The sequence below is a fragment of the Arctopsyche grandis genome, chromosome 3, assembly GCF_051622035.1.
Source record: "Arctopsyche grandis isolate Sample6627 chromosome 3, ASM5162203v2, whole genome shotgun sequence".
Classification (NCBI taxonomy): domain Eukaryota; kingdom Metazoa; phylum Arthropoda; class Insecta; order Trichoptera; family Hydropsychidae; genus Arctopsyche; species Arctopsyche grandis.
Genome location: NC_135357.1, coordinates 4653272 through 4668182, shown reverse-complemented (window position 1 = coordinate 4668182; position 14911 = coordinate 4653272). Strand labels below are relative to the sequence as shown.

Below are 14911 nucleotides of genomic sequence, written 5' to 3'. Positions count from 1 at the left end.
GAACACTCACCCCCCCCCCCCCTCCATTAAAAATTCTAACATAATAAAATACAATAATACAACTCGTTAATTATGTAAGTAATGCGATTCGATGATATTTCTTCGGTAATTTTATGCTGCGTGTGCCGAATTCGCAAATCTGTGCATTCATTTTATTTTTTATTCGAGATTTTATCTTGCAATCGGTGTGTGAAGATCCTGGTTCAATACTCACTGTTACATATATGTGTGCGTATCTGGATCGGAAATTCTTCTTATATGTTGTATGTAAAGTAATTACATCATCAATACATTGGCAGGTGTTGGAATGTTGCGCGCACGCCATGAACGTTGACCCCAAACATTCAAAAAATTATTTAATAATATAATATAAAATAGTAATAATATATTTTTTCATATGTGTAAATTTATAAAATACTCGAATACTTTTGATGTTAATATTTTAAAATTACAAAATGGTGTTATCACATAGTATAAATATGATTCATGCGTGCAAACACATCTAGTATTTTAATTATGTACTATACCAAACAGATTTGCATACAATCGATTTCATGAAAAGGGTGTGCCTACGTTATTAAAAATAATTGGTATAATTACAACGATCGAAGTGTAAGAAATACAATATTAAATGAATATATAATACTTGTTATAAATTAATACCTACGTATGAAAATCTGGAATGAATGCATTAATAAAAATGTATTCTTTATAAAACATTTATAATGAATCAATGGAAGTATTGTTAAAATCGATTATTATGAGATTCGAGAGATAAATATAATTTCCGCGTAATAGTCGTAACATCAATAATGAACTCACACGCACGTTTCTAACGAGATGGTTCAGTTTTACCCAATTATACTGCAAAAAAATGTATTGATATATAAAAATTTAAAAAAATTGCAGGTTTGGTTTTATCAATATGACAATTTCCCACAGAAAAATATTATCCACAGTAAAAATATTTTTTTATAATTTAATAAACATAATTGTTTATGAACGATTCTAGACGCTTTTGTAGAAATTATGTTTTTCCATCACTGTTTTTTTTTAACGGAAAAGTATGAATAATGTAGTTGACATAATGGAGAGAGTAAAGAGATTGAAATGGCAATGGCAAGAATAAATGAAAAGTGGACAAAAAAAGTGCTGGAATGGTATCTCATAAACTATGAAAGGGGAATAGGGAATCCTCAAGAAATATGGGTGGATGAAATTACAAAAATGTGTGTGGTAAGATGAATGAGAGTTGTGCAAAACAGAGATGAATGGAATCTTATTGGTGGATGGTGAATGGCTGTAAATGGTGATGATGTTGATTATGAAGTGACAAAGGTTAAAATATCATACGGCAAATCCAAAAATAATCCTTTAGATTGTCTATATTATCAGCAATTTATCAATTTGATTGGATAGATATACATATCTATCCAATCAAATATATTTATTTATATATTTACTTATGTATTTATTTATTTATTTTTTGTTTACTATTTTTCAATACTTTTTTTATTATCTATATATTATTTATATGGGCGTTGGGGATTGCACTATTCTCCTCATCGTCTGGAATAAAAGCTATTATTATTATTATTATTATTATATCTTCCGATACATTAGCCGTTAATAGTGACCTTAGCAGTAATTGGATTTATTAGTATTAGTGATGTTGACTTTTTAGAATTGTCTGTTTGAGTTTGTGACTCGGGATAAATCGTAAAGGTACGTACGCTGGGCGTTGGGTCAGCGCGCGTGATCGGAACTGTACAGATTTTTTTCGGTCGTGTGACCAGAGTTTGCTCACATATTTCTTGGGCCGCCGGTGAGTTAATTGCTCTCCGACTTTTTTAGTCCAAGACTGGTTTGTCCAACGGAGAAAAACAAGCCGGCGACCGACAACTGCCGGACGAGAGAGGAGGAGGAAGCGTAGAGGGAGGTGGGGCCGTTTCGATGCGAGATGGACTGCGTTTCAATAGATCTGTAACAGATTGATTTATAATGATGATAAACGGGTATATCATTCGAGCCAAAGGCAGCTGGAGAGTTGACACAGCGTCAACTACTTGAACAATGTATTTACAAACGAAATTTACATAGTATACGACAAGTGACATTCGGATAACCGGGTTATTTCGCCCGTCCGTCATTTGCATACTAATCCGCTCGTTTTGGCCGGCTCATTAGTAGCTGCGATATCCCAAAAATACAATCTAAATTTACATACTTACATTGTGTATCTATGTGTGTATCTTCACCTTACATGCTCGATCTTGTATGTGTGTGTGTTAAGAGATGTGAAGTATCCGTGTACGTTAGAAATGAGCAGTGTTATTCCTCGGTTTTGATGTACATTTTAGATAAGGGGACCTCTCGCTGAGTACTGTAGTATTTTAATTTTTTTTTATTTTCATCTTGGACAACATAAAAAGATGTTTTACGACATGTTCTAAAAGTCGCATTTGAAATAAAATATATAAACCGATCATAAATATGAGATTTAAAATGGGTTTTGAATATATACCACTAAAGGTTGACACAATTTTTTATTATATATGTATTTGCAATGATTTTTGCTCTTAAAATCAATGTATCTGTTTTTAAAAAATACATAGTTGTAATAATATGTGACATTGTGCATTAAAATTTTACAGCATTATATTAAATAAAAATAATTATTATCAGTGTGTAAAAATAACGAATATTGTTGCATCGTTGCAAAATATTATGCATCAATATTATGTGTGAAATTTTTCGTTTTCATATTTAGCCAATTTTATATATAAAATATTGTAAAAATATACGTATTCATACCAATAGATATAAATAATAAGAATCTATAGTTGAAGTGACTTAAAGAAATGGGTAAATTTTGAATTAATACTAATTTATGATCTGATGAAATATGATATTTTTCTGCGATCAATAGATTCGTTTGTATTATAATGTTGAGATTATTCATATAAGATTTGTATGATATTTTTATTTGATTTTCATAATATTTTGAAGCTCGAAGTCAGTGGTTTTTACTGATAAAAGGCAACTTTATTTATCAATAAAATTAAAAAATATTGAAATGTAAATTTTTGAAACGTACCTGCTTAAAACGTTTCGGTTCCAAAGAATCGTCTCACGGTTTATTTAAATTTTTAGTACAAAATTATTAATCGGATTATATACTCGATTTCCTAATTCAATTTTAACACGTTACCCGGCCCCATAAATTATTGAAAATGCGGTGAGATTTACAGGAAATTCTAATGTTGACGAATCTCTACGAAAGAGGATATTGTCATTTGATTTTCCGCTCACGGTAAATGAGTAAGTAATTGGACTACTTTTTTACTGGTTTCGCGCTAAAAAAGTATTTACAGTTTGTCGAGAGAATTTTTCTAGGATGAAATACATACAGAATGTGTGTCACAAAATGTCTGGATACAATTTTTGTTGCAATGTTTTTGCCCGATGACGACATTTTTGTGCATTTTTTAACAATAAAATGCGCTCGTAAAACATTTCAAAACACATTGTATGAAAATTTATTTGGCGTGGTCTGAGGACACCGTATGAATGCTGATTCCAGAGCACGAGGAAACCGTCTCTAGAATTTTTCCTTTGAAGACGAGCCGAAATGCACTCTACGTTCCTCGAATAGAAAATCGACGACCAGAATATTAAAATATTCGAAAAAGCATCGTGGGAAATCGTCCAAGGGGATTTTTTCAAAAGGATGACGTCAATCGTTTTAAGAACTAAATGTATCACTCTATGAAAGTCTAGCATTTCACCGAAGATTCAAATAAAAATTTGAACGATTAAAATCACGTATTGTTGATCGCCTTTTTGTATATTGATTTACATAAAAAAAAATTGATCCCTTAGAGCGGCGAGCAAAATATCATCGGATGAGCTTTCATGTACATGCATGTATGTAATTTCATAATATTTATATTGTGCAACTAAATATAGTAAATATCTTAAGCTTATCATCAGTGCAATCAAAATGTATAATATTTTAGACAAATACATAGTAACTACATTAGGTGAATGAAAATTTTCCGTTGATCATCTTTTATATGAGAAATAAATTTACGTTTAATTGAAATGTCTTATTTTCAAAGTAAAAAAAAGTTGTTTATTCAAGCTTTGAGTATAATCGTCAAACATTCCATTTCGATGAAGCTTTTATAAATATTTTAAGCTAAAAGTATTTGAATAATATGAATAATTTCGAACGTTCAATTATATGAATAAAATATTAATAAATATCCTGTTAAATCATCAGCAATGTGTCATGTGTGTAAATTTCATTTCGTGAGCTATGTTTGCTTTACGTTTGAGTGTATCTCAAACCCTGTCATTTCAATATCGAATGTTTGATTTGTGTATTTTCCTCTCTTATCGAAAATTTCCGTCATATTTTGTCGTATATATGTACATATATATTTATAAATAAAAATATTTTTTTAACTTTAAAATTACAATTCATGTCATATCACTTGACAATCTCTGATTGCGATTGTTTAACCTGTCACGTTTGAGTTTCAAATTCGCAGTGAATCGTTTTGTCGAAAGCAAAACCGCAAAAAGACCGCAATCGGCATGCCAATTTGGGCTTTCAAAAGTTTGAGGAAAAATCATGACGAACAATGTTTGTGCTGCGTAATTGCAAGTCTGGTGTTTAAAGTACCAAATAAACAGAAAGAAATCTTAAAAGCTTTTTTCAACTTGACATTGAGGTCATTTTAATAGCATCTTCTTACTAAATTTAGTTCATAGTAAGACGCGGTGTGATTACTGATTAGCTATGCTACTGTTAACCTGCGAGTGATTACACCTGATGATGATGGGAATGCTTCGAAATCAAATTTTGGAGGCTAGTGTATTATTATGTTTGATTTATGAAATACAAGATAATATGTATGTAAATATAATTTTTTTCTACGTGTAATTTTAATAGCGTGGGATACTCATTAGTAAGACAAATAATAATGCGATTTTCTCTCATTGTTTGATCTGTATGTATGTATTTAAATGTAGTTTTCAAATTGAGAAAGGTTCATGAACAGAAAAAAACTGGATAATATATTTAACATATTTATTTTCATATTTTAAATTACATGTATAAAGTATTGTCGTACAATATTATTAAATAATTGATATAAAAAAATCACATTTCACCTGAATACATCATTGAGATTGATTTACAATTAGAGTTACTCTTTTTGATATTTTATTGTGTTGTAGTTCGACTTCTTTATACACAATAAATTTTTTTTTTTTTAGTCATTTGTACTATAAAGACAATATAGGAATAAAATTCAGAAAGAGACACCCTTTTTCAACAAGTCGTAAGTTGATTCAAATATGAAAATATAAAATTTCAATTCACAAATTCATATATGTATATGTAATAGTTTTTCTATTTACACAATACTAATTAATAAAAAAAGGAATGTTTATATTAGGAATTTGTACATTTCTTCGTTGTTCTTATTTAAAACAAAAATTATATTCTTATACATACAAAGTTAAAATATTCACTCGATCAAGATCAATATTCAACAAATAAATATACGAAAAAAATATTGCATTGCGGAAAATTCTTAACTTTTTTTAAATTAAATAATATGTACATTAAAAATTCTAATCATCCCAAAAATAATAATATTACATAATCAAAAATAACGATAAAATTAACTAAAAAAAAGAATAAAATAAAACACTATGTAGGTACTTAGTTCTAATAAATAATTAGATCCAGATAAGTGCTGCAACAAAATGCTACGATATACGAAATCGTGTTTTTTTCACCGGCCGTCTCAGAAAAAATGCAACGCACAATGATCTACACACAATAAGGAACACTTAAAAGAGTATACAAAAATAAATGACCCTAACGTGACCCTAATGGGACTCCTACGTACAAAAGCGGTAAGTAGACAGTCGCACTGTATGTGTGTGTCGGGAACAACCTACGCGAGATGCTACTAACGATAACGATATTTACAAAACAATACGGAAATTAACATCACTAACTTGATTAATCGCGTACAATAGTTAAATTTATTCACTGAGATCTTCTTAAATAGTTTACACCGCACGTTGATAACATCAACACCCAAACAATGGCAACCGTTTTCGACGAAATGATAAATGACCCTAACGGTGGAATGTACATACAAATGCTTACAGTTATGGATAAGAATACATACAACATATATCAGACAACCTGCTTATTTTCAATGCATTTCAGTACAACAATACTCATATTATATAATTTGTTCTACCTTGATTTTTGGATGGATTTTTCACATTAATAAGGACATGTAAATAAAAGCTTTTAGATACAACTATGAAGTTAATGAAAGTTAGAAATCTACGTCAAACTTGATATCTGAATATATTATACAACAAAATAAATAGTTACAAATTGATCTTCTTAGATTATTGGTTATTTAAGTTAACAAAATGTAATGTTCTTATAAGAGTAAAGTATATTAAGAATATTTGTTTGAAATTTTATATGGTCAAATTTTAACGTAGAATTACATGTGTTCGATACAAGTGATACTAACAAGTGTTACCTTTAAAATCACTGTAAAATTGAGATCATCTCTCATATCGTTGAACAGAGCAATTGAACTGGTGAATTAAAGTAAATCTGCAGTATTGTGTCAAAATTATAATAAATTTTGGATATGTGTAACCACGAAATTATTGTTAATTCCAATTATATGGACAAATAAAATTTACAAGATAATGATGACAACGATGAAGTAAATGGAGCATTGTGAAATACTTAAGCATAATGGATGAATCCACTTCAGTCTGTTATTTTATTTATGTAATTAGATATATTAATTAGACAATAGATGTATTTCGTATTTAATTTAAAGTTTCATCATATGGTAGAAAAAACTATGTAATTTTGAAAATCTGCAAGGTGTCTAACGGTTAAGTTTACATAATCAATATAAGCACATGTCACACATCAGCCTTTATAATTTTTGAACCATACGATTCGTTCTGTCTTTTTCACCGTCTCATGATATCTTCGATGCTGAATCCTTTCTTCGGAGGTGGATTGGCACCATTTTGTTTCGAAGGAGGCGGTGGCTGTATCCCGACCATGTTTTGAATCCCTAAACTTATACTACTCGAAGGACTGTCTTTTGATTCTGTTTTGGAGGGTGTTTTAATTTGACTCGTCAACGACGTTGGCGAATCTTTAGGGTGCAAATGCTTTATGATCAAATCTTGGGCTACCATCGGCGGTGGATTGAGGCGTGAGGATGAAGATGGCATATGGATGTGAGTGTCGGGAGGTTTCATCAAACCTTGAGGAGGTGGGGGAATAGGAACCATTTTGTGCGAGAGATTCTGAGTAGGCATGCTCAGATTTGAAGCCAAGTGTAAACCGCTTCTTGGGAGTGTGAGATTCGTCGGACCGGGAGATGGTGGACGTGTTCTATATTCTCCTGAAGTAGACGGTCTACTCAAGTCGGATATATCAGGTGGAAGAGGTCTCTTTCTGAACGAACCCAAATACATTCCGTGCGCACTTTGTATCATTGGAATACCTGTTGATTTGTTTGAATGTTCTGGATTAACGTGGTGTAAATCTCTGCGGATTTGAAGCTGAGGATGTCTTGTAGGACTTTCACACATTGGTTTGTCTGTTGGGGCAAATCTATTCTTATCAGTTGGGTTCATTGGAGTGTAGTGTCTCGATTGTTCCATTTGATAGTATTCGTGGCAAGGGCGCATTGTGTAAGGACTTGACGTAGTTCTGGGTTCGTTGTGGTGACATTCTGTTCTTTCAGGTGTTGGCGATGATCGTCTGGGATGCGGTGGTGGTGGTGGTGGTGGAATGTACTCCTCTTGTCTGATCCTACCAACGCTTTCGTTCGATGGTGATCTCGGTCTTCTAACTGGCGAATGATCTGGAGATGTTAAATCGTCTGGATCGTCGTCGTACATGGCGTCGTGATGGGGTGAAATGGGACGATCTTCTTCTCCGACGTCTAAAACTTCCGGTGGAACGTCTCCTACGGCGTGAGTCAAAGCGTGTCTTCTCAAGTCGCAATTTCTTCGGAAGACTTTCCCGCAAGAATTGCACTCGTAAGGTTTGTGATCTGTGTGGGTCAAAAGGTGCGTCTTCAGGTTCGATCTCTGATTGAAGCTCCTGCTGCAAACGGGGCATTTGTGAGGAGACTCCTCCATATGGAGGATCTTGTGAACGGCCAGTGTCCTCGATTGACAGAATCCTTTGCCACATTCCGTACATTTGAAGGGCTTCTCCTTGGAGTGTATATATCTGTAGACAAAAAAAGAAAAATGATTAATAAAAAATAATATTGACCTTCTAAGCCACGTGTTACGATCACGAAACGTCAATGCTAATTATACACACGAGCAACTCAAAATTTTGTTAGGATTCATCACGTAAAATGGCATCATTTCAAAATATATAATTTTGCGCAGTAAACTGTGTGTAATCATTGCACAAATAATAAGGATATCGCATAAAATGCAGTTAAATGCATAATAATAGTTGATTTCAATGATTGATGCTTTTTCACGATACATATATTTTTTACAATTTGCATTCTGCAGTTATAGCAAGCGTATTACAGATTACATTCCTGTGCTTTTATAACTTCTTGAAGGAAAGATTTTTAATAATTTCTACATTATATTTAGATTTATAACATAAGTATATATATGTATATAGAACCATGTCAAAAACAACTTTTCAACGTCAGATTTATACCATATTTATAAAATAATTACGTTTTTATAGATATATTTATATATAATAATTTTAGCCAATCACTTCAATCATGATTTAATTATTAAATATTTAGGAATGTTTATCGTATATATTATAAATATGCATATGTACATACTACGCCCCGGTTTAAAACGTATGACTTTCTAGATTCAATGTGTCATATGCTCGTAAGTGTAATACGAAATCAATACAAATCATGGTTGTATTGTAATGCGATTAAATGGTACCTATGTGTATGTGTATGTCTAATGGTATCATATGTATGTATGTATTAAATCTAATAAGTGGATGATCAATCTTATGAATAAATATAGACGAATTTGTATTATATAATTGTTAACTGAATTTGTGTTTTTTATACACAATATTTATCGAATAATTTAGCTTCGTAGACTTGAACGCACGAGTAAGACGCAAACCTCCTCGCGAGCTTTGAAGTGCAATATTTAACGCAAAATTCGCCAAAAAAGCAAAAAGCACATTCAGAATGTACGGAATCCGAATATTTCCAACGCTGCGATAGTTCGAATAGCGTCAGATTTTAAAAACCAGCCGAGCAGGTTTTCGATAGCAAACCGAAATTCTAACTAAACGATACGATAAAACGACTTCGTGATGAAGAGTCGATAACATTAGTAGTATGGAGAGTCGGCCAAAAAAAAAAATCGTTCCTCAACAAATTTCTATTATCGTAAAACGCCGATTTGTTGCAATCGGTCCGGAATGATATCGCCGACGTTTTCACTAAATAAGATATGCATGCGAATATCGTCTAAGTAAAATCTGAGTCGGTTTTTTCCCTTTTCGAAATTTCGTTATCCGTGCGGCGCGTCTATATACATTTCGCGTCGATCTTTATGGATATTTCAGAAATGCTTTATAAAAAGCAGTCTGCACGCGAGACGATAATGATCGAATGCACACGAAACTATAAAAGATATCACACACACACGACACAAAAGTAAACCAAACCCGCCAGAACCCGTTCCAGGCGAATTGTCTTAGACTTGGCTCGCTTTTGAGAGGCGAATTTATTAATTATGGAACGCCATGTACGGGGTGGTCGCCATTTATATAAAAATTACCTTCGGCCAAGTGTATATTAATATAATTATACACGGCGATATTTTAATGCGAACCGTGCTGTTGGTCGGCGAGAACAGGATTAAAACGGCGACAAAAGTCAGCGGTCGCCAACTCGTTTTCGTCTGTAAATAAACCCCTTTTAACGCCTCGACCTCGAGATAAGAGACTCGAAATGGTAGCACGACAGGTCTCTCAATGCTCGATTAAATATTTGACCCTTTCGGAAACGAGTCTTTATTTTCGGATTTGTATCGCACGCTGGCCGAGCGCGCAATAACCGATAAATTATTATTTTGCGCGCATCATTAGTGAGCAAAAAACTTTTCAAAAAAAAAAAAAAAAAGCCGGACAGGTACGGAATGAGACCTCGGGGATATTTGACACGGTTTTTTTCGTTTTAGTCGAGTCGATCATTAGGCCGCGGGACTATGAAAAATGATCTGTTGTGGCGAATTCTTCTCTTTCTTATACGTATGTGTGTATTCGCATAACGCTTCATGGAACACAATGTGCGGAATAAATCGCAGTGCGGCAACTCTGCAAGAAACGGAGGCGTTGGTTTACCTATATACTTTTTTTACTTTATTCAAATTTTAAGACGGAAAAAAAATCGGCGGAAATCCTGTAGTAAGCTTAGTATGAATCATACTAGTAATGATACATATTGAATGACTACGATATTAATTCAAAGTTTCACCAAACACTATCGAATTAAAAATTAAACAATTTAATAGTTAAAATATTGAATTGTAAATGTCAATATACTTAAGTCAAATGTTTTATCATTAGCTGACGATTTCAAAATAAAATTTATACTTAAAATTCTAATGGAAGTCCTCAAATGTACATAATACATATGTATATTCAATGGTGGAATAAATCACATAAAATTTTATTAATATTGAATACGATTTTGCATTAAGTATCTATAAATGATTTTGCATGGTATCTGTGAAAATTTACGACAATTGTGCCCTCAATAGGTTGATAATTAAATATAACATTATTAAAATTAATTGAGCTTAAATGTATGTATAATATTAATATAACGGCAGATCATGTGAGATTAGACTAAGTAAGTGAATAATTTAAATAAAATTAAGAATTTTTAGCCGTAAATTCATACGAATGATAGCTACTTATGTACATTAAGCTTAAAATGAGATTTGTTAATCGTAAAGACGAAATAAATCAATTATAATAGCGCTCAGTAGTATTTAATTCTTAGATTTGCAAATTCAATCGTGTACATACTGTTGAGCTCGATAATTAAAGCGTGTCTTTAATAAATATAAAACTATAAAGCTTTACTTTGAGTCACATAACAACTTCAATCGAAAAAAACATCAACTTGATTAAAATGCAAAGTGAGTTTTATTATATGAAAGCGCATTATGATAAGACTGAATGGTTTCGGTTAAATAGTGAGAATGATTTAAATTGAGTGTTGATTTAATATTCAGAACTTAAAGGGGAATAAATTCAAAACGATAAATTACTAACCCATTCGATACAAGACAGGTCGAAATATATAGGAAAAAAAACCCAATTAAAATTATACACTGCTAAGTTTAATTACTTGCAAGTTGAAAGCGCTCAATCAAATAGCCTACTTTCAATATAATTTAAATGCATTGATTCGTTTAACGAAACACGATTTACGATAATTTGCAACGTATCAATAGTGTTAACCTTGAATATGTCGTGCCTTTTCATTAAAATAAACGTTATATTTGAATTTCCCACACGTTAAATAAATCGAGCGTTTAATGCCGGAGTTATATAAATGCAAATATTTTCATTCCGAGTTTCGAGAATTCGCGATAAAAAAGGAATCGAGGCGCGAGAGGTTTTTGCGAAGATGGTCGAAAATTGTTCGAGGTCGCCAAAGGCGAAACTCGTATAAATAATAAACAAAACAAAAAAATAAACATTAGTGGGATGTAATTAGAGGTACCAGACTCGGCGCCAAAAATGTATTAAAAATTAATACAATATGTCAACGTCGCTTTTGTGCAATTATCTTTCAGCTTTTATTGTATTTATTTTTTGCTTTTTCAGTATGGCGTTTCACGCATCGGTGCTGCAATTATGCGTGTAAAATAAAATTATGGTAATGTAATTAACATTGCACATTGCAGCAAGTAGCTTTCGATTGTCGGATAAGAAAAAGCCGAGTGCATTTTTATTCAACCTTGACTTTTCTTTCGCTACACGCTTATTTAACAGGTTATCATTTTCTTTGGTTAAGTGCAAATTTTCTCCCAATGCAGTTGTTGTGTATTCAATAATTGAAAAAATCAATTTTTAAATTTGCTTCTATCTATGTACGTATGTATTTATTTATATAAAAAACATTATATAAATAAATGCAAATATAATATTCAACTTACTATACACATACATACTCGTACATGTTATGAAAGAGTTCAAAGTTGAACTTTTTTGAGTTTTTTTTATATACAGTTTCATATAATCTGATCATATACATTAACACATAAAGATAAATCGATAAATAGGTAGCTAATGCAATCATCCAGTGGAGTTTCCAGGGATTCTGGAAACCCTTCGTTCAAAATTTGTAATTGCTAAAAACTTATTGTCAAATGTCTTCATAAATTAACTTTCACTTACCAGCAATGATTTTTTAATGTTTGCCAATGGAATATCGTTAATAAAACATAAATGCATGATTGGTAATGAAATATTATTGAAACATAAATTCAAGTAGCGAATTATTGAAAGGGTTATTTCCTATCCCCGAAGCAATTATACAATCGTATAGCCAATTCTATATAGCATTAATGACCATATATATTTAAAATACATTGAACCCATAAGAAATCCATAAAGCATCATATGTGATAAAAAAAAACATTTTAATAATTAGAAATTATATGTAATGTAATTTAGTTGCAAAAACATTTCTTTGCAATTTTAGTGAAATTGGTAGAATATTTTTTTGAAAACTGTTTAGTGGTTATTTCCTGATATACATATTATAATTAAATTATTTCACATGGTTTTAAAGAAATTACTTCTTATATTATATAAATATTACATAGGTATTCATATTTGTCTATATGAACAATCCATTAGGATTATGAGAAAAAAAGTTTGGTTTTTTTCCTCGGCTATCTTTCGTAAACGTTCGATTGTAAAAAGCGGCGCGTTCTTATCGATAAATTAAACGTTATTTATGCAACGAGACGCAAACTGGTCACATTCATCTAAATCTAATAAACATATGTAGATACGTATGCGAACGCAAATTTTATCCAAAAGTAAGTTTCACAATACTTAAACGAATGCAATCAATTTGAACGCGCACTAAATCCGTTTCGTTTCGCATTCCTGACCGGATTTACGATTTTTTTCCCCATTATTTATATTTATTTGTATCATTTTGCCGTTCCGATAAACGGTCCGTCGATATTTCTTGAATAAAGGCGACGGAGTCGTGATGGCCCGCTATCGAGAAATTAATTAATAACGCAATAAATAATTTAGCAAAATGTGCAACCGGCCGCGGCCTGTATAATGAAGACATTCGTTTTGGGGTCGCTCGCGAATTCGAAAAACGAAAAATAAATCAATAACAAACAAACGTTTGTTTGTTCTTTTAATTAGCGATACTGCTTACGATTTTTCCAATGCCTTTTCGTTGGTCATTATATACCGACTTGTTAATATTGCGAAATGCATTTAAAATCAAACGAATAAATGTTTCCGTCGACCATGAGCGTTCTTGTGCCACAATTTTAATTATACATATTTTCAGACAATCAAACAGTTTTATTCGATAAAAAATTTTGTCACTTAAATTTACATAAATCTTTTGACATTTATTTTTAATTATTTTGAAATAAACACTACTGTATTTAAAAATTTAAATGTACACCTAATCTACATAACCCATTTAATTACAAAATATTCTTAAGCTTAAGCTGTCTGCAGACAAATCGGCGCACATGTTTGTGTGTTGTGATCTTTTCTCAGCTTGACGTTTCAACGGTCGTTTCAACTTGACGATTATGCTTTTACTATAATACAATACAATTCTGATCAATCAAATGATCAGTGGTTACTATCTTTTAAAGATTGTTATTTTAATTTGGGTCTGTCGTAGCGTCTTAATCATCAGAACATATCCTGGCCAGAGAACCTGCAAGATGCTTATTTCTCTTAGTATTTTCCAAAAATATCTCTTACAATTTCTATATGGCATATACATATAATATACTACTGTTTTTACCCGGCTTTGCTCGGTATTTGGAATATAAATCGCTTAAACATGGCCAATCAAAACCGCTTGAACATGGCCAATAACAATATAAACCGTTTAAACATGGCCAAACATTTTATTAAATTTATTTGTATATTCATTTGTTCGATGACGTCATGGATTTACGAACCAACAATAGTTACATACATATGTACATATGTAGTAAGTCTCTTTCGAAATTATATATTAGATGTAGGTACAATATTTAGGATTTAATTTGATATAAAATTCGAGTAATAAATATAGACTAACTCGGATTCACCCTTTATATTTGTAATGACCTCACGCAAGTACTTATATGATATAATAAATACTGTACGGACAATAAAATTTTAAACAGGCATTTTACGAATGCATCCGGCTTTGGTTTCGGATGCACCTTAGGCAAGTCGAGGGTCTCCTATCTAGTAGTAAAATTCATCTCACCGTGAAAACGAGTCGTTAGAAATTGGGCCGTTGTCCCACGCGAGAGCAAACAGTGGTCGGACACTGCCGGTGTTTCGAGGACAACTTTTTTTTTGTCGTCAAAGATGACATTCGACGATAACGACCGTGTCGATTCGTCTCTGTCCCCTCCAATCGATAACAATCGGATCGCATTAATTACGTACCTTCTCCCCCCTTTTTTTCTTATTTATATATAATTTCATATGGAGATTTTTGACGGGATTGGGCGGCTCTCTGGTGAGGTTTGAATTCCCAGAGATCGTATGAACAAATTGTAGGTACGTCGCTTGTGCAAA

The 14911-nt window shown here is 32.0% G+C and overlaps 1 protein-coding gene across 1 annotated transcript in view; it reads right to left on the bottom strand.

The window, feature by feature from the left end:
* Positions 1–5284: 5284 nt before the first annotated feature.
* Positions 5285–14911, bottom strand: part of bowl (brother of odd with entrails limited) — a 61017-nt gene continuing 51390 nt past the window's right edge. The window contains exon 3 of the mRNA XM_077427959.1: positions 5285–8320. Within this exon, the coding sequence (XP_077284085.1) occupies positions 7039–8320 (1282 nt within the window). The 3' untranslated portion in view covers positions 5285–7038. The remainder of the gene's footprint in view (positions 8321–14911) is intronic.